At 35.5% G+C, this 25,413-nt stretch overlaps 1 protein-coding gene across 2 annotated transcripts in view; it reads left to right on the top strand.

The window, feature by feature from the left end:
* Positions 1–25,413, top strand: part of ANK2 (ankyrin 2) — a gene marked incomplete at both ends in the record, with an annotated part of 247,216 nt that overhangs the window by 66,957 nt on the left and 154,846 nt on the right. For both annotated transcript variants that reach the window (XM_079712358.1, XM_079712357.1), the window contains 2 exons: positions 5,027–5,125; positions 7,306–7,404. In XM_079712358.1, the coding sequence (XP_079568484.1) occupies positions 5,027–5,125; positions 7,306–7,404 (198 nt within the window). The remainder of the gene's footprint in view (positions 1–5,026; positions 5,126–7,305; positions 7,405–25,413) is intronic.

The following is a 25,413-nucleotide window of genomic DNA, read 5'->3' as shown; positions in this document are numbered from 1 at the left end:
GAAAGAAAAAGGAAGAAAATCCCCACATTCAGTCAATCACATACAAATGAGAAATGTTTAAACTTTTAAAACCTTAAAAAGAAATATTTCCAATATTCTTTAACTCAGTGATAAGGATGTTCTTCCAGTGCTCATCTAAATTCTTTTTACTGGGAATTTATTTATTTTCCTCCAGGTTTGTTTCAACAGAATTATAATACCAATGATTTTATTCTCAAACATACTGAGGATATTAACTTACTGCTTAGCCTAATATCTTTCAGATTTAATTAATTCTTGATTTTTTCTCTTAAAATTTTGTTTTTGATTTTTGAATCATTTAAAATTTTCTAAGTTTTTTCCAAAGTGTTGGTCAGTATTTTGAGTCACTGAGTAGCTAATTAGAATCAGCAACTCTGTCTATCAAAGTATAATTGCTGTCTATAAATCCTATCAGGTAGGGAATACATAAAACTAAGTGAGAATAGTACTTGGCATAGTGCTGTTTTTTTTTTTTTTTTTTTTGTGGTATGCGGGCCTCTCACTGTTGTGGCCTCTCCCGTTGCGGAGCACAGGCTCTGGACGCGCAGGCTCAGCAGCCGTGACTCACGGGCCCAGACATTCCACGGCATGTGGGATCTTCCCGGACCGGGGCACGAACCCGTGTCCCCTGCATCGGCAGGCGGACTCTCAACCACTGCGCCACCAGGGAAGCCCCATAGTGCTGTTCTGAGATGCAAAATCACTGACAATTTTTTTTTTGCCATGAAGTATTGGTGGCACAACATATATTCAATATATACACACTCACTAGTATACTGTAATTCTGATATTATTAAAAATGAAACTAAACAAGACAAAAGCAAAACCAAGTAAAAAGACGAGAGGAATAATGACGTGTGTTACTTAATTCCAACGGATACTGAATTTATTCTGTGTTTCCTCTAAACTTGTCAAAAAAGACAAACACATTGAATTATGCAATTTTCCTAAATTAAAGATTAGTGAGAATAATCATAGTGGCTTTTCCTATTACTAAAATTTTTCCTGCTATTGAACTCAACAATAGTTCATCAAGATAACCCATCTAAAAATAGACACAAGGACATAAATATTGCTCAAATGGACATTGCTTGTATCTGCCTGATGTAAAAATCAAATTTGTAGTAACATTTTATGATTCCGTGAAGCCACTTCTGTAGAGAATAGAGATAACATGTCCCAGGTATGTTGCTTTTTGGTGATCTCACTGAATGTCTACTCTGATATTAATCCAGGAGAATGAATAGTTAATGTTTCTGTTAAATATGAGTTTGCCTCAGAACACGTTTTGGCCAGAGCTCAGTAAGCTCATCATGAGTGTTCTAATAAATGCAGAAAGTGACAATATCTTCTGTTTTGATATAAAAAAGGACCTATGTGCCTCAAATACCATATGTGTGGGAGGCATTACTGGGAAAATACTAAGCCCTGCCCTGTATTTGAACCGAAATACAAAAAGTCTGACCAGTTTTGCACGTCTACCTCCTTCCCACCCCACATCCAACAAAGTGAAAAATATCTAACAACAAAACATCCTTTGGAATGTGGGCCAGTATTGGTAATTGACTGTGGAAAGCTAAAGAGCGTTAGCGTAGCTCCTATGGGGAATTTGGTTTTTAGAAGTATGATCTGAGGGACACACCCAAATGGGTTAACTACAAAATACATTCTCAAAGAGTTAGCTGAGCTGTACTATTAAATAGGTTTATTTATCACTTTCCATTTTAAACATGATTAATTTATATGTTAGCTCATATTCACAAGATCAAACATTTTGGTGTTAAGTCCAGTTGCTGCTGAGTTGCTTTTTCTGATAACAATTACCCAACATATTCAATTGCTAATTAAATATATTTTGGGTTAGAAATTCTAAAACCAAAACATTAGCTTAAAGAAAGTTGCTTGTCTTCTGTTTCCTACAGCTGAATGACATGAATTCAACGATATGATAGCAGTCCCAATTTGACTGTATTTTAAAAGAAGGCAGCTTAAGAATTTACATTTATAATTAGAATTTCACCTATTATCATCTGTGTCTTTATAATCACTCTAGTTTTGGTAGTATTAGTGTTACAGAAATCTTTTTTTTTTTACAACTTTATTGGAGTATAATTGCTTCACAATGGTGTATTAGTTTCTGCTTTATAACAAAGTGAATCAGTTATACATATACATCTGTTCCCGTATCCCTTCCCTCTTGCATCTCCCTCCCTCCCACCCTCCCTATCCCACCCCTCCAGGTGGTCACAAAGCACCGAGCTGATCTCCCTTGTTACAGAAATCTTGAAGACATATGTATATCCTGAATTCGATTTACATATTATAGACAATTTTGTTTCTGAACTATTCCCTCATATAAAAAATTTAAATCATATTCTTAATAACTTTTAAAATAAATTGCAACTACATTGCAGTGATTTGTAGTAGGATCTTTGTGCCCCCCCCATAAAGGTACTTTGTCCTCATAAAATTCTTTTAATTTAGATCCCAGCCTTGTAATTAATTGAGAAGAAAGCTGGCCAATTATTGAGAAAATGTTCTATCCTGTTCTGCAGATTTAAATGTTTTCTGTTTGTGTTTTTGTGTGTGTGAAAATGAGGTTGGCTACATTTTGAATTCATGAAAAGTCTGGAGTAAACTAAGAGAAATAGTTTGGCATTGGAGTCCTCCTTAGAATAATGTCTCCTGAAATTTTTTAAGTTAAATATATATTTGAACTTCATAAGTTTTTAGATTATGTCAACTATATTCTATTTGAGATGGTGTCTTGTTACCTTTGTTAACGTTTTAAAAAGTTTTTGTCAATATTTATTGAAACATGGACACAGTAAGTTTAGTGTTCTAACAGTGTGGTCTACAGCAAGTTAAAGGTTTCAGCTGAGCCGATACTGTAGCGACGGGAGTAATATCTCCCAGAGGGGAGATTGAGAAGAGTATCGCAAATGCTCTAACCTTCAGAAAGTTAGTCACTCATGTAATCAAATAAAAATTTACACCTTTAAAAAGTCTTAATTCTCAAACCTTTCTATTTTAAATTTCATAGAAAGTTACATTCAGAATGCACTGTTGAGATCATTTTCAAGCCAGTCTAGGGTAGGAATTGAGGAAAAGGAAAGGTAGCTTCTTACAAGAAACATCTTTAAAAAAAAGAAACATCTTAAAATGCAAAATTATTTAAATATTAGTTTGCTAGGCTATTTCAACAATTCCCAAGGATTGGAACATTTGATTCTTACAGACTGAAAGAATGGACCCACTCTCCAAAACATTTAAGCAATGGCTCATGATACAGAGTAAAAGATTTCTTCCTGTAAACAACTTAGGAAAATCAATAAATGTCATGCTGAAGAATATATAAAGTAAAAAGATATCGGGAAAGTTAAAGGCTCTTAACTTATCAGGCTTAGTTAGCTCCTTAAAAATTCCTGCCCGGGCTTCCCTGGTGGCGCAGTGGTTGAGAGTCTGCCTGCCGATGCAGGGGACACGGGTTCGTGCCCCGGTCTGGGAAGAGCCCACATGCCGCGGAGCGGCTGGGCCCGTGAGCCATGGCCACTGAGGCTGCGCGTCCGGAGCCTGTACTCCGCAACAGGAGAGGCCACAACAGTGAGAGGCCCGCGTGCGGCAAAAAAAAAAAAAAAAAAAATCCTACCCAACGGACATACTGCTTTCCCTTCCTTACTTGTTAGAATGAGTTTACTGTTCGTGAAATAGATTACCTCTGTATAAATCAAATACTTCCTGTTGCCAAGGAGACTGGGTGTTGATTAATTAACTCAGAAAACAACTTTAAAATATAATGCTTTCCTTGGTCTGGTAAAGGGAGTGAAAATTAATTTTCTTTGTGGAATCATTTGTGTACAGTCAACACCATTGACATCATTTGCATACTAGTAGAATCCAGGGGTCATAAAACTTCATATTTTTCAAGTTTTTATTATATTGTCAATTCATTTGTTAAATTTTCTAGGAATATACATAATCATAAATTTCAAAATTTAATTTAATAAATGATAATAATAAATTTAATTCTCATCATTTTGTGCCAGTAAATATATGGAAACCATGACATGAATGTATTAATAGTACTGAATACAACTTTGTCAGCTACTCAAAGTTAAATGTTGGTGACAAACCAGGACCATGTTTTGCAAAGAAGAAAAACAAATATTACTTTATTCTTGAGTCACATATAAAAGCCTGAATACTTTTCATAAGAGAATCATTAAGTATAAGATATACAATGACCACAAATTGGAAATTTACCATGAAGCAATTTGTACTTGTATTTGGTTCTTCCTATATGTATGACAAGATCTGCTTTCAAACTTTGTCAGTATAATATATGTAGATACCATATTTAGTGAAATTTTCAAAGAGTTTTTTCAGTGCTATGGTGAGTAATGAATTTTTCAGGAATTTAGATAGATGGGAACCAGATATTACAGTCCTATCATAGATTATAAGATAAAATTTTGAAAAAAACCCTCAAGACAAATTAGTGACATAGTGCTAAATGTTTTTTTAAGTACAATGTTGTCCTTACAAAGTTGTTTTACCTTAGAATTTGTCCTATGACACTAATTACTTTTTATGCAGAGGACATTTCTCTCCCATTTGTTAAAAAAAGTAAGATTTATTTAAAGTTCTTTATGTTCTAGAAACTACAGAATTTTATTTCTGGCTGACACAACAAATGATATAGAGTTGCTCTTTTTCTTTCCTCATTGGAAAAGTATTTAGATATTTCTTAGTCTAAAAAGAAAGTTTGTTGAAATGAAGTTGCAGATCCACATTTCTAATGAATATTTACCTCTTTGCCTCTCTGAATCAAAATCCCTAGAAATTAGTCTCTCTGATATTAATAGCTTCAAGCTAATGCAAAAAGAAAGAGAAAATGAGGGGATCAGAGTCTGTCCATCTTCTGGGTTACATACTTGCATAAGATCAGCCACTGTCTGCTGCATCATTACTCCACTTCTGAGGCCTTGTTTGTTTCTCTTCTCAGAATGGACTCAACGCTCTCCATCTGGCTGCCAAGGAAGGCCATGTGGGGCTGGTTCATGAGCTACTGGGAAGAGGGTCCGCTGTGGATTCTGCCACTAAGGTAATGTTTATGCTAGTAGGATTTATTTCCTTGGAAAAGAGGAAATGATTTAAAGCTTCTCTTCCCGGGTTATACATTTCAGAGGTTTGCTGGAACACCAAAGATTCTTAACAATGCAGAACTGAAATTGAAATTCTGTCCATTAAACTTTGCAGAGTTTGAATGGTTTAGTTTAGGGACTTATCAGAGACTGAAGAATTCTGTATCTCTAGTTTCTAGTATTCTATCTTTTTTCCTTTGAATCACAGAGAGACTAGACTAATATAATCCTCTGTAGACAAAAGCACCTATTTTCCCAAGGTTAATTCATTTTTTAAAAATAATTGATATAATAAACTTCTCAATGAAAATGAATAAATAATATTCATGCTTTCATTAAATTGTTATATCTTTTAATGTATTCATTTAACTTGGTAAGAGAATATACAGATCCTTTATACTCTAATGGAAAAGGGATTTGGGGATCATGGATTGAATTATTAGGGTAAAATTAAATTTTGTCACTGTAACGTGTGTTTGTAAAGAAATTTGACTCATTTTTTAAAGGAGTTTACAAGATGCTTGGTATACTACAACCTGTTACTTCCTTGTTGATACTTCTTTTGGTTAAATATATTTGAACATTGTCTTTGGGGGATCATTTCAGAAGCAACAGGTGTTTTAAAAAAATGTCAGTGGTGACAAATATTTATCTTTAGAAGGTGAACTTTTAATTTGGAAAAAAAACAGTAGCCAATCAGAATCACGCCATTTGACCAGGGCTGCAGTGTGACAGTTTGGTCGTGGGAGATGCAGAGAGAGGTGGCAAGCACTCAAACCCCCAGCCTGGTCATTAGTCTAATCAGGGATAGACAGAAAGAGCCCTGGAGTAAATTAGGGATATGGCCAGTTAACCTGGGTTTCCAACACCTCATACATAATTGCCAAAATGTAGACTGACCCTGCTCACAGTATAGTGTACAGCAGTTCTAGTGGAAATTTAAAAACGAAAACAAGCGAAGAACTCTTTGGCAGTTCCAAAGATGTTAAAATATGTTTGCTTCGCAAGAAATTGCTTACTTTAAAGAGAGAATAAATATTTTTATTAACATTTCTCTTGACAACATGAGATAAATGTTAAACAAATATTTAAGAATGTCAGTTTGAATGTATATCAAATTATTTGCTTCCCCTGAGTTGCTCATAATAATATATTCATTAAACCAATCACTCTTTATTGCTTAACTGTTTATTATCGTTTGTTTCCTTTCTTTTAAACTCTGTTGATGTTTTAAAATATAGGTTCATTTTTAATCACAGATTACAATTGTAGAATTTTAGATCCAGAAAAATATCTCATTAAATCTCCTCATTTAAAGAGAAGGCAAATAAGTCTTCAAAATAGTATGAGTGGATAAAGGCCCACAGTGAGTAGGTGGCAAAAAGAGAACTAGTGTCCAAAATTTATGGCTTTGAATGTATAGATTTGCTTGGTTTTTATTTTTCTTTTTGTTATTTGTTTTAATCCCATGATAGGCATCTTTCAGTCTCTTAGCCTATATTTTCTTTTCATGATAGGTTTAAATTATTTTTCATTTTTGTTTGGTACTATTGATGATAAATTTTGATGTAGCAAATGGTAGAAATTATTGGTAACATTGTATAGTTCATGTGAAATTTATTATTTTATTCCCCAAATATTTTGAACAACCGTGTGCTCCAGTGACTCGAAATACAACTGTGAATTGTCAGTTTTTCTACCACTGAAAATTCCTAGGTTTCTCTGCAAGGTGAAATAAATTCAATGGTTCAGATAAACTTTTTTTTTTTTTTTTAGTTTATATTATCTTGGGGTAGGGCTCTTGTGGTAATAACGTGAATGGTAATATCATCTCTCTCTCTCACACACACACACACACGCACGTACACACATCCCAGATTATTTGATTCAGTAAGAACTCAGTCTTTTCATGTTCTTAACACTAAACTGGAATTGTGCAGGATAGAAAAGGAAGACACTGTATGGGATGGCCAATGTTTTGATGGTAAAAATTATCTTTTCCCAAGGTGGGCTGCAATCTTGATAGAATGCCAAGTTTTAACCACTTCAAATCATCAGCAAAATTGAAAATACCTGTACATTTTGATTTCTACAAAATTTGGAAGCCTCCAACATTTTCCATTTTGTTTCTCCAAAACAGAAAGGAAATACTGCTCTTCACATTGCATCTTTGGCTGGACAAGCAGAAGTTGTCAAAGTTCTCGTTAAGGAAGGAGCCAATATTAATGCACAGTCTCAGGTATTACATTCAGAGTTTCTCTTATATAAATGAATTTAACTTAGAACAGCCTTGTGAAATTGATTTAATGAGTTTAGCCAGCTGTTGGGTAGATAGATTCACTATAAACACTCTGTGATTTATTTCAGGCAAGTTATTTTATTAACTCATGCCATGACATTTCTTACTTTCATGATGTATCATCATCTCCCTCTTTTTTTCTAGCTTCTTTTCTATTTTTAATTTATTTTATTGAAGTATAGTTGGTTGACAATGTTGTGTTAATTTCCACTATACAGCAAAGTGATTCAGTTATACATATATATACATTCTTTTTCATATTCTTTTCCATATGGTTTATCACAGGAAAACCATATAGAAAACCATTGAATATAGTTCCCTGTGCTACACAGTAGGACCATGTTGTTTATCCATATAGAGATATAATGATTTGCATCTGCTCATCCCAAACTCCCATTCCCTCCTCCCACCACACCACCCCCTTAGCAGCCACCAAGTCTGTTCTCTATGCCTGTGAGTCTGTTTCTGTTTCATCGATAAGTTCATTTGTGTCATATTTTAGATCCCACATATAAGGGATATCATATGGTATCATTTGATATCATTTGTCTTCCTCTTTCTGACTTACTTCACTTAGCACATCATCTCCTCTTAATATAACTGAAAATTTGACAAGTTCACACTCTATCATTGTCTTTAAGTGCAAAAAAAAAAAAGAAAATATGGTGTTTTTTCTAGAATGACAGTGATGTCTGTGAAAGATGAATTATTCATGCAAGTTATGTTACTCTATAAAAGTATTTTCTCTTCTTAAATTTAAAAAATTCTCAAAAGATTTGTATTCCAGTGGGAAATCTGCTATAAAGTGGGAATCACACTACTTTGGGTACTTCGCATGTAAAATATGGTTTTTACAAAGCTCCTAAGGGAAAGGAAAATTCGAGACTCACAGCTTTATGATGCATGTAATAACAATTGTATAGAATAGGGAATGATATTCTTAAAATGAAATTAAGAACAATTTTAAAAGAATAATCAAAATACATCATACTATAAATTTGATCCCTATTTTTTCTCTGGTTGAAAGGGGAAGAAAATATTGCTTTGCCTAAAGCTTTACTCTTAGTATCTGTTATATATTTATGCAGAAATTGAGGTGCATATCTTTATAATCAAATCCATTTCTTCTATTTTTTAAAGTTTTTAGCCTTTCTAATAACATAGGCCACACCATGCCGGCTATTGGCAAAACAAACCAGTTCCTCTCTATCCATTCTTTGGGCCTTTGAAGGCCTTTGTATAGGAATATGTGTTACCTATATTGTTCATTCATTCATCGTGCAGACATGACTCTACTTGTATAAATGGCACAAGTTCTGGACCCATAAAATACCAATGGGGAAAAGTTAGAAACAGCCCTATTTTCTTTGACCTTAATTATAGGGAAGAATCTGTTTAAATTATGACAGACAAGACATTATCCATTTTTATCTCTATAATATCATGCTGCTTTGAATAACCACATTTTCCCCTTACAACCCACATTTTTAGTTAAGTGTGCATCAATATTTTAACATTTATTGAGAATATGCCATATTCTAAAATCTTGGTTAAATGAAATTCTTTAAAAAATTGGTATCATTTGTAAAGAACTCTGGTGTATTCTATAATGTGTAATGGCATCTTGGGCTTAGAGACATAGGATACTACAAAATTGACTGTTCCAAAGTAAGGGATAAAAATTTTTCTTTACAACTGGAGAACATCTTTTTGCTTTAGAGCAGAGGTTCTCAAACTTTAGCCTGTGTCACCTGCAGGGCTTGTTAAAATACATGTTTCTGGGCCTCACCTTAGAGTTTCTGATTCAGTTCTGGCTAGGGACCTGAGAATTTTCATTTCTCACAAGTTCTCAGGTAGTGCTGGTGCTGCTGGTCCAGGGACTATGCTTTGAGAACCTTTGATTTAGAGAATCTAAGAGAAAACTGAGTGTAAGAATATCGCAGTAAGAATGTTTAAATATAGATTCAACTACATACATGAATCAGTAGTTTGTGTTCTTAAAAAAGCATGGCAGTAAAAGCCTTCCATTGCCCGTAGGAGGTTACTTTTGACAGGGAGTTCACATATGTGTTGGTGCTGTTAATATCTATAAAAAGAGCTTGGTTACTTTCCTCAAAATGACTAGTTGAACATAGTGATTTCATTAAAGTTGACAGGTATCTAATGCTGCAAGGTAAAAACTTGTTAAAAATTGTATCAGTTGTTATACTGTTTTATTAGACATTAGATGCTTTGGAGACTTTTCAAGGAAAACAAGCTAAAACCATTTAATCAGTGATTTGCTTTCAGTGTCAATGAGGCTGTTCTTCATAGTCACAATCATGCCAGATAATAACAGATTTTAAAGGAAAATTTATATTATCGATGAGATTAAAATAATCTTTATTTGTACTGTACTCAGTTAGCTCTATTTAGATTACATTGTAGGAGATCCTGACAGATAGTTTCACACTGATTTTTATATTGTGAGAAAGTTTTAATTTATACTGTAAGAACAATTAGTAATTAAAATTTAAGGTGTTTTTCTAAATGCATAAGTCATATGATAAGACCTGTAACATCATTTGCTATTAAATTTAGGTAGCCATCATTAACAATTAACACAACTTGTTATTACTTAGAATAGTTTATAATTTAATAATTGAAATTAAAATGCAGGAATTTATATAAAAGAGGTTGATTATTTTGCCCTGTGTGTGGTCAAATTCCAAAGGCATGGTTTTAAGGATCGTTGAGGGGGAATGTGAACCCCTCTCTATGTATGATTCTTGGTGGTGGTGTCTTGTTTATGACACAAATTTCTTGTGTGACAACAATGAATGTCAGGTGAATGGAGGAGCCATTGGCATAGGAGCCATGCTCATGATAGTTGAACAGTCACTCCCTTTTGAGAACCAGAAAAAGGGCATAGGAATCCCAGATGCACAACATAAATTCTGAGGTTTGTACTCAAATTATACCTTCTCCTACATCTTTTTAAGAACATAATACAAAGTGGGTGCAGAATAATCTGTTATTATAGGAACGTGAGTGACTGCATAGTAGTTTACATTTGACAAACTTTCGAGTTACTTGGAAATGGAGCACTAAGGTTATTGTTGAATTAAGAAGGTAGGAAACTCTCTGAAAAGCTCCAAGGAACAATCACTCAGTAAACATTTACAGGCTCCTAGGTTATGGAGATGTACGCCTCTATGGAATTTTTCTGCATTCTCTACGTAAGCTATGAGATCCATAGGAGACTGACCTTCAACATGGCACAGAGCCAATTTTGGTAGGCAGTGTGCTTAATTCATAAAGAATTCCAGTATACTAGCAGGAGCAATTTAAGTGTTTTAAATAGAATCATGTGACTGATACAATGACAGTCAACAAATGTTTAAGTTTCTGTGCTCAGTGTGGTAGCAGTGTAGTCTCTACTGAGTCAGCTCTTGGTGTGATTTTTAAGCCTTGCCTTGACCATGTAGCTCTCTGGCTTGGTTCTTTTAGTCTCCTAGATTTAATGGTGTGAAGATCTCATCAAGATCTCAGTGAAAGCTGTTTTGGTGGAATAATGGGGCTGGAAGTCAAATTAGAGTGATTTGAGGAACGCTATTTGCTTTGAAGGTGGTTGCTTGCTTTCTGAAAAACACAGGCATGTTCATAAAATTTAAGCGTGTTAACATCCTTTAAACAGTCCTATATAAGTAACGCTGGAATGCTTTCCAGCTATCTGTGCAGACGTTTGTTTGTCACTTTTGTAACCTGTAAACCTATTAGACTTGGAGATATGACTTTAAAAAATTGTTCCTATTATATATTATCAAAGAAATTATACTTTGAGAAGGTTTTAAAAATATTCTCAGAGTGATGAGTTTCTCTAAATTCTTGTAGCCTTTTTTGCCTGTTGATATTTGCCCATCTCAGGTTTATTTTTTAAATGGATAGTTACAGTTTCTGCAAGGTGGTAAACTTCTTGGGAGCAGATAATTTTTCTCGTACTTTATAGTTTTAGGATTTGGCACAGTGCCTTGCTTACTTACAACTGGAGGCTAAACATATGCATGTATCCTCTTCACATATAAGAATTAGCTTTGGTGTGTATTCCAGTCATTCCTAACAGTAGATGTTAATATTAATAATAGTACAAATAATAATACCGGCTGCCAGGCACTGTCTGTGGTGCATTGTGTGCATTATGTCTTTTGATCTTCATTGACTCTGTCAGTATTGATGACAGACTGAGACAAAGATGGTTCATTTACCTGCTCATAATTTTCTTCTCCAGGCAAAACTCCTTCTCATAGTTCCTGTAACAGTTCTACCTTCACTACAGACCCCAGAGAATAATTTTTAAAATTCCTCTTTCTTTTGGTCCAAACCCTATTAAGGTCCAAGTAAGCTGATTCTTCTGAAGTAGAATCCATGCAAAAGGTTTAAAGTGAAAATTTTTTACTTGGTACTTTTTGTGAACTATAAACGCTGTATCTCTGCAAAATGTTCAAAGCATGAACCAAGTGCTGTTGCTTCCAAGGAAATCTGGCCTGAGAAATTGTCCCTCTTTAATCTTCTCTACCAAAATTTACCTCTTGTTCCTCATATATGAGAGTATTGGTTTTAGATCTTTATTATAGTGTCCGTATATAAAATTATTAAAATCAGAATGACCACTGAAATACAACAAAGTGACTTAAAAATAGGTACTTGGTTTTTGATTTTACAAAGAAAACTGGCATATGTTATTTATATTTTACCACAGCTTATAAAGCAAACTGTGTCCTAGAATAGGTGATATCTCCATACAGCTAAGTGAAACTGTGGAACGTGGGGAGCATAGAACTTGCGGTCAGCTGTAACTCTCTATCTTTTACCTTATTCAGTGGAGCCTATGATGTTTGAGTTCTCTAACAGTTATAGAGAGAGAGGAAAATGCGATTTCATGAGAAGAAGGGATGGGCTAGAAGCTCTCATGAGACTGATTTAGAAGTATACATCCAGGGAGCTGAGTGTTTCTTGGAATAGATTCTAGATGCCAAAGAAATACAGCCCAATTGTAATATCTTGCACTTAGACTCTTAATTTTAAAAAGTGTTTTTATGTGTTCATTAATCTCATTTTATCTTCATAATGATGTGAATCAGCAGTGATTATTCTCATTTTGGATATGGGGAAAATTGAGGCACAAATAAGAGAACCAAGGTCTTATAAAAAATTAGCAATAGAGCCACAAACCCAAATGGCATGGACCCCTCCCTTCCAAAAATCCTCAGCATACTTCACTGTTTCCCATTAAGCTGTCTCTACACCTTCTGTCTCCTCTAGGGAGGTCCAAGACCCTACTTACATCCCACAAGAGCCAGCTCTATGGCTTAAATGCCATCCATTCTCTCCTGGTCTGTCCACTCAGATGCTGGGGATACTAAAAGCATTTCACAGAAGCTAGACAACTAGCAAGTAAGGGGATTCATTAGCACTGTGACACTCAGCCATCCATTTTCTTGGAGTGTTCTCTTACCAAACAATTTTTAACACAGGGAAGACTATACTTTCTGAAATGTGGTTTGTGATTGTTTTGATTCATTTTTATTCTCTCTGTCTACATTGTTCTACTTTTTCTTGGAATTTCTTATGTTTTCAATCCTTTTATGAGGATTTCAGGAACACTATATTTTTCTTTTTATTTTATTTTGATGGTAATTAGTCCAAATAAGATATTCTGATTTGGTATTCTTGATACCATATTTTACTGAATTTACTTCTATTTTTCTTGAATCCTTTTGCCTATTTTATGCTCACTACTCTGTGTTCATTTACTCCTGGAAATTTTATTCCAGAAGAAGACTTTCCTATTTGTAACACAAACATGATTAGGCTGTTATTTTATTAGCTTTCAGATGTTCAGATTATGACCAGTAATGCCAGTTGCAAGATTACATGACCATTGATTACACCCCCAGAATTTTAGGGGTGCATACAATGTATGCAATGATAAATGTCTTTTCAGGTGTAGCTTCCAATAGTTTTTTCTTCATTGGCACTCACCCATTGTCAAACGTAATTTGAATTGGGTTGTGAAGAGGAAGAAAGCCTACACAGTTGGCCAGCATGCCCACTACACTGAATCGCTTCCATATGGCCGTAGAGCCATCCTTGCCTCTCAAAATAAAAACTCGTAATGGAACGTTCCGTTCTGTCAACGCGCGCACACACACACACACACACACACACACACACACACAGTATAAAATGGGATCCATGATCACAGATTCCAAAAAAGGTTTTCTTTTCAGCTTTTTTCCAAACATATACATATGGTTCTTTTTTAATAAGGTTCTTCATTTTTTAATTGGGAAAGTTACTATTGTAATCCAAATTCTCTAAAGTTAAGATGATGACATCTATTTGCATTTGACCAGAGGTACGAGAGAAGTCAGGATATTTTTGTTGTCTTTTTGACTCTTAAAGTCAGTTTATTGGGTGATTACAAGTTTGGAAGAGCATCTGCATTCCTCAGCATTCCAAATTAAATAAAGGAAATATGCTTTCTCCAGTTCTCCATCCTCCAATATTCTTAGAGAAATGATGAGAATTGATATCTTTAAAAATTGAATGAATTAAAGCATAAGCATCATCAAATCTATTTCTTTGGTAGATGTCCCATTTATTTATCCCTTCACAAGCCTATCCAAGTCCAATATTACTGCGTTTTAAAGGAAATAAATTTGTAGTAAGGTAAGACTTGTAGGGAGAAGAGTAAAATGTCAAAGATAGCTCCAAATTTCTGTTAATAAATATGGAGTTTGAATTTCATACAGAAGTCCATTCTTTCTCTCTCCTTCTGAGTTAATATGGAGGATAAGCTACTCCAGCAGAAAATAGTTAGAATAATGCTGTAGCAGTCTACCTCTTACTTCAGATCTCACAGCTTAACGTGTTCATTCCACAGCAACCAAGATGTAGGTGAAACCATCAGGAAGACCTCAAAACAATCATCCTTTAAGGCAAAGACCACAAAACAAAGCAAAATTGGAAAAATATGACACTAAATAAAACTTCCCAATAGAAAATTGTTGAAAGTAATCATTCATTCCCTCCCTTCTTCCCTCACTCACTTAGCAGGTATTTGGGAATTTAATGTGTGCTCTCTAATAGGTGGGGGTGGTGGAGTATGAGGAAGTGATGACTAAACTGCTCTCTTTTTTTAAAACTCATAGATAATTAAAAAAATTTTTCCCCAAATTTATTGAGGTAGAATTGACAAGTAAAATTGTGAAATAGTTGAAGTGTACAACGTGATGATTTGATACACATATACTTTGTGAAAGGATTCCCCCCACATTGAGTTAATTAACAGTCCATCACCTCACATCTTTCCTTCCTTCCTTCTTCCTTCCTTTCTTTTTTCTTTCTTTCTTTCCGTTCTTCCTTTCTTTCTTATTCTTTCTTTCTTTCTTTCTTTCTTTCTTTCTTTCTTTCTTTCTTTCTTTCTTTCTTTCAACATTTAAGTTCTACTCTCAGCAAATTTCAGTTATACAAGTGTTATCAGCTATAGCCACCATGTTATACATTAGATCCTCAAACTTTATTCATCTTATAACTGAAAGTCTGTACACTTTACCAACCTCTATTTGTCTCAACCCCCAGCCCCTGGCAACTGCTTTTCTATGCACTGTTTCTATGAGTCTGGCTTTTTTTTTTTTTTTTTAGATTCCACATATGAGTGATACCACGTGCTGCTTGTGTTTCTCTGTCTGACATTTCATTTAGCATAATGACCTCCAATGACCTATTCTCTTAAAGAAAGGATTGATATGAAAACTAGGGGTAAGAGGAGATAAAGTATGCTATGGGAAAATGATATAATATGTGCAAGAGCCTAAAAGAAATCTGGGAGTTGAAACATGAGTGGGAAATGTGGTTTATATGAGGGCTGAGAGAGAAAGTCAGATCCTATGGGACCTTGTGAGCCATATTAAGGATTTCATTTTAAGATGTTTATCCTAAGTCCAGTATGAGGTGGAGGTGGGAGATAGAGCAAGACAAGATTTGGATTTTGAAAAGCTCACCTGCTGCAGTTCGGAGAACAGCTTGGAGGGAGGCCAAGACAGAAGCAAAGCAAAGTATTTGGAGACTGCTACAGAGGTTGACTCTAGACAGTCGGTGATATTAGTTAGAGTGGAGTGCTTGCTGCTGCTTTGGGTGATGGTGAAAGGGAACCGCTTTGAGAGAGATGTAGGACCTCTTTCAGAGCACTTGGTGACGATGGCAGAAGGGAGGTGAGGAAGAGGATGGTACAAGGATGACTTTTGGATTTCTCCTCTGTCAGTATGGATGGTGATGCAGTCCATTGATATAGAGAACACGGGATAAGGACAAGGTTTTGTTTTTGTTTGGGGTGGGAAGGAGAGTAGAGAGCATGAGTTTTATTTTAAGTGCTTGTTAGACATCCAAGAGGAGGTTTTAATGGTAAGTCTCAGCTGCAAGTCTAGAGCTCAGAGGAGAATTCTGGAATGAAATGAAGACATTTATGCGTCATCTGACAGAAGTGGTTATCAAAGCAGTGGACTTGAATGAGACTGCCAAAGCAGTGAAGCCAAGGGGAAGTGGAAGAGGGTCTAGGTTTTAAGGAAATTTTTCAGATTGGAGAAAGTGAGGTGATAAAGAAAATTTGGGATATATGGCCAAAAATTTGAAAAATTTATAGTAATTGTCCAGAGGACTCTGGATTCTTAATGTACAGTGAGTGAAAAATAGCAGGTCTGGAAGAACTAGAGTGAGAACCAATCAAGACCAGCGTAATAAGCAGTTGATTTAAACTTGGAAAGGCTTCAGTTTAGCAGTGGTTAAGAGCAACATCTCTGGGGTCAGACAATCTTGAATCCCGAATCCTGCCCCCATCACCCACCTCCTACCCTTGTGATTTGGGGTAAGTTACTTATCATATCTGTGTCTGGATTTACTCATCTGTAAAACAGGAGTAATTATAGTACATAAAATGTAGGGCTGTTTTGAGGATCGAAGTATACAACACAAACCATGACACATAGCAAGCGCTCTATGTTAGATACTGTTGTCATTTTTATTCTTTTTGTGGACCTAAGATTAGAGTCAGACATTTTCTTTTTGTTAAAATAAGGGAATTTTGTCCCAGCTTTCGACAAGAGAATCCTGAGTTTGACTGATTAGACCATCTTAAATCTCTTGCCCAAACTTGAACCACTCATTGCATCTAAGAGAATCGAATGTGTTGATTGGCTTAAGTCATCTGATGCTCTTCCTGGAGCTGGAAGCTGAGAAGTTCAGCTTTGCTGGAATTACATGAACTATGTGAGTAAAGACAGATACTCTAAGGAAAAACCAGGATGCTTTCCAAAAAAGAGGAGGGAAACTGGGTAGACATCAACCAATACCTATTATATATCTTGGGCACTCCATTTAAAAAATTCATTACAAATTATATTTGTTGTATACTACATCTGTTTATTTGTGTGTTTTTTTTGGACTCTGAATAAAAAAAACAATTCATTTGCTTTCTTCAGTTTTAAAATTTCACTTACTTTCTTTTAAAATTCATTTGCTTTCTCTATTTATTTAAAAATTCATTTGCTTCTCATTTTTTGTTGACAAATCCAAGGAGATTAACTATATAGTTATCAGTAATGGCTTAACAATGTAATGAGGTATTTATTCATTTTTGTAAAGTAAAACACGGAGATAAATATTTTCAGTATTTTGGAGTTATGTGAGAATGAATAGAACATCACCAGCCATCTCATCTCCTTTGTAGAATGAACTGGTAGTAAGTCACCTGTTAAATTTAAATTTTAAACAAATAAAGGAGAGAAGCATACATCTAAGTTATTCATCATTGTCAGGAATTGAGGGTAAACTGTTAGTCAGAAGCTGTTTATTGGGTGCTTACTGTGTACTCAGCAGAGTTCTCATTGCTGTGGAGGATTCTAAACAAGTGTCAGGCAGGAAGCTGCTTTTAAAAGTACATAGGCTACCTGCAAATTCAGGACAAGTACACCAGGAGCAAAGGCAAACAACAGAAGATGGTAGATGATTTCAACCTTCCTCTCTAGATTATATTCTAGAGAAGAAGGTTGAAATTGGCCAAATTCTATTAATGAAAAATTCTCAGAGGAACTGAGCCCATCACTGAAAGTTCTGCAGAGGGGAAATTGAAACAGAAGACTTTCCACATGGGAAGATTAGTTACAACAGTGGTGGGAGGTACAATTGAGCTTGGTGAGTGTAGAAATATTGGTGAGACAAGCTGGTCTGGAACAACATCAGAATGTGCATTGAAGGTTTGTTCTTAATATGACAATGGAGCTAGGGTATAAAAGGTCTTCATCTTTAGCCATGGTTTGTGAAAAACTGATCTTTAATTATGGTCAGTAAGATGACAATCAATTCAGGAAAGTGTTGAAAATAGTTTTAGGAAGATTAGTTCAGGTTGATGTATAGGGTGCACTGGAGTGAGTAACTTGAAATATGTAAAATAGTTCACATGTTTTCTTGGTAATTTATCCATGAGGAGGTGAAAGCAGTGATTATGGGAATACAGTATTTTCAGTGGTGGTTCTGATTGCTGACAATACCCAGACATGATAAAATACTGTCTGTCAAATTTGCTGCTAAAACACATGACAGAATAGTGTAGTAGAAAGAACATGAGCTCTAGAATTAGTTATACGTGGATTCAAATCCCAGCTCCACGTTGTAAGTGATGTGAAGCTTTAGGAATGCTTCCTAATCCCTGTGAGTGTTAATTTCCTTAAGTCATATAGAGATATATTACTTATTTCACTGGGCTGTTAGGATTAAATAACAAATATAAAGTGTGTAGCTTTCTCTCCTCACTACCACCACCCCAAATTTCTTAATCACTGGAAATAAAGACTGGAAGAATTCTTGTACCTAAGAGGGCACTTGGACATTCTTCATTAAGCAAGTCATGGCATTTCCAATACTGTCATTTCTAGTGAAGAGCTTAAGAAAAGACTAATTGTCCAATTACTGGAGAAAAGTGTGTTTGTTCTCTGAGGTAATCTGATCCCGGTTGAAAGGGACAGCTGAGGGGAGTGGAAAGAGCACTGTGTTTGGAGTCCTTCAGTGTTCAGACCCTGATCACACCACTTGTGGGTGTGCCCTTGGATGAATGACTATGAGCTATAGTCTTAAATGGCCCTAATAGCATAGGGGTGGGGATGAAACATGATGACATAGTAAACACTCCATAAAGTTTAACCTTCCTAGAAAGATTTAGTACATTAATCATTTTAATGTCATCTAATAGTTTAGCTATAATCCTTTAAAGAGGACCTTCGGAGAGAAGAGGTTAAAATAACTTATCCTAACCCTGGTAAAGAATTGTCATGTTCTGATTATCTGAGAAAATTTGTATGACATTTTAATTAATAAAATGCCTTCTTAACTACCAAGCAAGCATATAATTGTATCTTTTGTTCTTTTGCCCTGAGCACACCCGCAAAGTACATAAAGTAGTCTTTATTTTTGTGACTACAATTAGTACCCATTGGTTTTTTTACATCCTTTGCAGCTGTGCATTTACAGTATATTTAGGGAAATAATTTGAATTATCCTGACCTTAAAGCTGTGTGATAACTTTGGGATGCTTCCCAAACTTCTCTCTCATAATGCTAATTCAAAAGAAGAAGATGATACATAGTATTTGGAATAGAAACTAGAGTAGTAATTCCCAACCAGTGCTAACCCTTGTGTGACAAAAAGCCTACTACCATTTCATAGCTAAGTCTGCTGAAGAATTCTGCTTTGTGAAAAAAATCTAAATCTTAACAGTGACCTTCCTGCAAAAGACAAGAAGGTTTCATCAAAAGGGGAATTCTACTTTTGCTAAGTTTAAACCCAGAGCTATCTATAATCATTCCCATTTTCTACTGTTGGGATTGATTGTGTAATCTGTTGATGAGTTTTCCAGTAGATGTGGAGAGTATATGTAATGTTCTTATTAACTGGCAAATGGCACAGGGAATTAAGGGTATTATAAATATTTAAAGCTGCAGTTTTCAGACTCTCAGATATAGATTGCTCCATCTAAGCAAATATACACAACTACCTACTTTACTCATTCCTTCTTATTAATGGAAAGGCTATATCATTTTTAATTGCAAAAAACTAAAAGAAAAGTAACACATGACTACCATGTCAGGCTAGTCTGTCTTTGTGTTTTCAAACAGTGATAGCTCCTAAAACTCACCATTCTACTAGAAGGATCCCTGATATACCTCCTTGGAACACAGCACAGTTTACAAACGATTGTCCTGGTAATTTGGGAATAAGGAAGACATTGCTGAAAGTTATAACTCATTCAACATCAAACAGAGCAGCAGTGTTTAATATTTTGTTTTCAGAGTTTTTAGGTTAGATAGCATTTGAAGAGAGTTATATGACTAGAAAATTTGAAAAAAAAACTGTCTAGGATCTGAATGTCTTTCATAAGCGGAAAGGAAGTAGAATAGAGTAAGAGTGGTAAGAGATGTGGTCGGCAAGGTAGGCTGTGGCCAGATCATGTATGGCCTTCTTAGACATTGTGTTAGTTATTACTGCGTAACAAATTATCCCAAACTTTAGTGGCTTAAAACAGCAATAAACATATATTATCATCATAGCTTCTATGGATTAGGAATTCAGTAGTAGCTTAGCTGTAAAATTATGGCACAGAGTCTCTTATGAGTCTTTAGTGAAGATGTTGACCAGAGCTAAAGCCATCTGAAGGCTTTCCTGGGGCTGGAGAATTCACTCCCAAGGTAATTTTTTTCACATGGTTGGCAAGTCATTACTAGCTGTTGGTGGGAAGTCTCAGTTCCATCTCATGTGAGTCTCTCCACTGGCTGCTTGAATGTTAATATGGCATGGCAGCTCATTTCCTCCAGAGCAGGTCACCCAAGAGAAACCTAGTAATAGGACAGTGACTTTGAACCCTAGCCTCAGGAGTCACACATCATCGATTCCACCATAATCAATGCATTAGAAGTGAATTACTAAGTTGGCCCACACTCTGGGGAAATGGAGTTAGGTTCCACTTTTGAAGGGAGGAGTGTCAAAGAATTCACAGCCATATATTTTTGTGTGTGAATTTTTAATTTTTATTTATTTTTTGATTTTTTAAGATGCCATTTTGCTAAAACACAATTCTTTTCCAGAATTCTCTTCATAATTTATACTTAGGTTTTGAGCTTTTAGACATATGCATTGTTCTTTTTTTAATTTTCATTTTATATTGGAATATAGTTGATTTACAATGTTGTGTTAGTTTCAGGTGTACAGCAAAGTGACTCAGTTATACATGCACATATACATATGTCTATTCTTTTTGGGGATTAATGTATACACACTACTATATATAAAATAGATAACCAACAAGGACCTACTTTATAGCACAGGGAACTCTACTCAGTATTCTATAATAACCTTTATGGGAAAAGAATCTGTAGACATAGTTTAAAACCACCACAGATGTAGAAAGAAACTTGGATCCTATTCCACTTTATTTATTCATCCATTTAACGAATATTTATTGAACACCTACTATGTGCTAAGATTGTTATGGGCACTGAATAAGGCCTCTCAGAGAGGGTGACACTTGTATCATTCCTGAAAGATGAAAAGAAAAGGGCAAAAGTTTCCAAACATCTTTGCCTCTGCTGTGTCCATTTACTTCCTACTAACCTCCTGTTCCCTCCTTAACCTCTGTTAACTGCCCAGTCCACTTGGAAGTTTACTCAATCTCTGGGTTAAAATTTCCTCAACGGTAAAAGGATAAGTCTCCTTTTAGCTATAACATTTTCATCTAGAAAAATAGAGCAATTTCTTTTAATCATTGAAATATACTTAATAATTTTACCAGCATAGAACTGAAAGTAAGAACAAGTAAAATGACAGTGAGCAGTTACAGAGAAATTAATTTATATACCATTTGAAGTTTCTATAATCAGTTTCTACTCTTTAAGCTTACACTCAATCTATGAAATTACCTAAAGTGTATCTTTAGCTGGGTGGTAATATGTTAGACATGAATTAGAGATCTTTGAAATTAAAAAAAAAATTTTAGACCTGTAAGAATTCCTTTCAAGATGCATTCTTGCATTAGATTTTACTCGTGTTTGGTAAATTTACTTGAAGTTCTTTTTTTAATTCATTAGACTCAGTATTGTGCTTAGAGAACAGAATCCCCCAAGTGATATATGCCTACAGCAAATACACTCTGACTTTTCAGACAAACACCACATTTCTTGAGAGGGAGAATGAAAGAAGAATAGAAAAAAATGGCAAAGAACATTTTCTTTTCTTTAGATCTACTGTCTTGATTTCATTAAGGCCTCCTAATTTCCTCTTAGGTCTGTGTGCTTGGGCCTGAGATGCCTTTCTTCATGGTATCAATTGCTAACTCTTTGGTGCTCTGACAGCATTTTATTCATGCTTCTCTTTTGGCAACTATAGTATGTCTTGTGCTATGGTTCCATATACATGTAGTCAGTGAATCTGTTATATTTTCTGCTCTTGAGGGCAGGAACAGTATTATGTCCATATTTGTTACTTGGCACCTAGTCCAGTGTCAAGGTGAAAAACTTTAGAACAAATTTGGTGTTATAAAAAGAGACCTTTTTTTGAAGTCCCCATTACAAGAAAAATTATTTATCGTGATAGATGATAGCTAGACTTACTGTGGAGATCACTTCTCAATATGTACAAACAATAAATCATTATGTTATACACCTGAAACTAATATAACATGTTAATTTCATCTAATTTTTTAAAAAGAGACCTTTTGAATTGAATAGTAACATTGACTTTTTTTTGAATTTTATTTAATTTATTTTTTTATACAGCAGGTTCTTATTAGTTATCTATTTTATACATATTAGTGTATACATGTCAATCCCAATCTCCCAGTTCATCCCACCACCACCCCCCACCACTTTCCCCCCTTGGTGTCCATACGTTTGAACATTGACCTTTATGTTAAGATAAAAATGATTTTGTATGATCATTTCAAGTCATCCGACTGATGAATCTTAATTTGTGTAATAGAAGAATAAGGTTATATGTTCTGGCAAAATTATGTCTGAAAAGTTAAGATTCTGTAAAAACAGGTAATATTGATACTTCTTAGAGTTTTGATCCTTATCCAAAACATTGATTCTAAACCATTTATTACTTTTCATACTGACATTATTTGTATCTATATAATTTATTTGAAATAACATACAGATATCAATAGGTTTATTGCATTAAAATGTTCCCCCAAACTGCAATAAATCTAACATTTGATAGGAGGATTATCAGCTCATGTTCATTCAATTTTCCCAGATAATCCAATTATCAAAAAAAAAAAAAAGTTTTTTCTCCAGTGGCTAAAACCTGATTACTGGTTCATATACCACTAATGAAAATAGGAACAACATTTTTGGTAATTAAGTGTTTGAATTCTCTAAAATAGGATACAATTTCTAGATTTGAAGAAAAGTATTTTAACTTTTTAATAAATCTGAGAAATGTTATCAATAACTAATAACTCATGCAGACTGAAGCCACTTCTGATCTTTAAGTGGAATATAAATACATGAATACTAAATGACATTTCAAAATCTCAAAACCATTTTAATGTTTCTAATCCTCACTTCTCATCTGAATTATTACAAAAACTTTCTTTCTACTCCTCCAGACTATTCTCTGGCCACTTTCTAATTCATCCTCCCCTCTCTGGCAAATTAATCTCTTTAAAATGCAAATGTGGCCATGTCAAACCCCTGCTTAAAACCCTTCAGTGACACCCAAGAGTTCAGAATAAAATTCAGGTGCCTCAGCGTGACGGATGGGGGCTGATCCCTGCCTGTCTCAGCCTCCTCACCCCGCTAGTCACAGTGAATTTTCCAAAGATCCCTATGTGGTCAGGGTTTTCTTTTCTCATGGGGTTTCCTCTATTTGAAATACCTTTCCTGCCTCTGTGCCTAAATTCAGTGTCTTCATATCTTAGCTCAAACCGAATCACTCCCAGTGTCTTCCAAGTATCACTCCCAGTGTTTCCTTCAGATGTAATTTTTTATCCAGTTGAGTTCTGTGTCCTTTTATGTTCTCGTTATACCCAACACTTAACTTTTTTTTTTTTTTTTTTTTGCGGTACGCGGGCCTCTCACTGTTGTGGCCTCTCCCGTTGCGGAGCACAGGCTCCGGACGCGCAGGCTCAGCGGCCATGGCTCACGGGCCCAGCCGCTCCGCTGCATGTGGGATCTTCCTGGACCGGGGCACGAACCCACGTCCCCTGCATTGGCAGGCGGGCTCCCAACAAGTGCGCCACCAGGGAAGCCCCATAACTATTTTTGTTTTAAAGAAACTAACTATATATGTGTTCACTGAACTGTAATACAGTAGTTTGGTTACTTGCCCATCTCAGCCCCTGGACAGTGAGCTCCTAATAAACAGGGAGCTTTCATCTCTGAATCACCAAAGCTGAGCACAATGCCTAGCAGTGAAGAGTCACCAAACGCAGTTTTAGTGAGTAAATATAAATGAATGGCAAATAGTTAATAATTTGCCATGGAGAGGGATAATGTTCAAAATATTTAATAACCAGTTGGTAGAGGCACGTATTGGTCACCGTGGAATTACCCTAGCAACAAATCATGCTGTTCTTGTACACATCCTTCAAGTATCAACCTGGGCTCCGAATCTCTTTGACTTTTTTTATATCAAAAAGGAGAAAATGCATATACTTTCATACCTACCTGCAGCCAGACTATTTTAGAAAAACGTGGAGACATAATATATTGGAAAGCACTTGGGTACATGGACACAGGAGCCAATAATCCTGTGTGGTTGACCTATTTATGTGGGAAGGTAAAAGCTTTCCTATAAAATTTACAATGGTGTTAAAGTGCTGCCATGCCCTTTCCCAATTACCCAGAGGTGTGCTTCACATTCTCTGGTGGACTAGTTCTTCTTAAATAGCATCAGTAAGTTAAGGAAGGATAATTTCCCACATCTTTAGGACCTGTAGTAAATCTTTACTGCCTTCTTACTTCATATGTTTAGTAACAGTGAATAGCTCCCCCTTCTTCTAGCCAAAGTGCTGTCTTAGCTCATGTTACTTTCATCATTTAAATACACTATCACAAATATTGCAAAAGCTGATTAATCCCTTACTTCCATTCTTGAATCCTGCCATCCCAAACCAAGGCATCTATGGTCACCAGAGTGAACTTTCCAAAATGCATATGTGATCCCTGCCCAAAACCGCTCAGTTGTTCTGCCTCACCTAAAACAATGTCCTTGGGGCAGTTTTTAAAATTGAGCTTTTTAAAAAAATGCATGTACTTTGGCTTCATGTATGGAGACTACAATTCGGGAGAGGCAAGGTGGTCCCTAGGCATTCTTACAAGTTTCCACAGGAGATTCTATAACACAGCCAGGCTGCGAACCACACATCCACATGATCAAATCCCAACTCCTTTATGGGGAAGAAGGCTGTCCATGTACTGGCTCCTGTCTGTCACTTCCAGTTCACTTATTAGCTAGGAGACTTTGGCCAAGTTACCTAAGTGTTTGAGTCTCAGCTGCCTTATTTCAAATGGGGATAATAATACCAATGTTACAGCACTATTCTAAGGATTAGAGATGATGTTGGGCCATTTAATTTATCATCCAAACTGAGATACTCTTAATAATTACTCCAAGATAACTATGCATAAACTTAGACCGTCCTGGGGAAACCAGAGCATGTGGTCATGGTAATTTGAAGCAGTAGAGTCAAAGCATTTCCCACAGTGAATGGCATAGAGCAGAAGTTCAATAAATGATTTTTATTTTTATCGTTCTTTATACGTGCATCCCACTCTGCTGGAAGTCCTTGCATGCTGAGGTTGTGGCAACCGAGAGCCTGATCATTTGTCTGTCACTGCCCTTTCCCCACCAGATACTATA

The sequence above is a fragment of the Hyperoodon ampullatus genome (assembly GCF_949752795.1).
Source record: "Hyperoodon ampullatus genome assembly, chromosome: 1".
Lineage (NCBI taxonomy): Eukaryota > Metazoa > Chordata > Mammalia > Artiodactyla > Ziphiidae > Hyperoodon > Hyperoodon ampullatus.
This window is presented reverse-complemented; position numbering and strand designations above follow the sequence as displayed.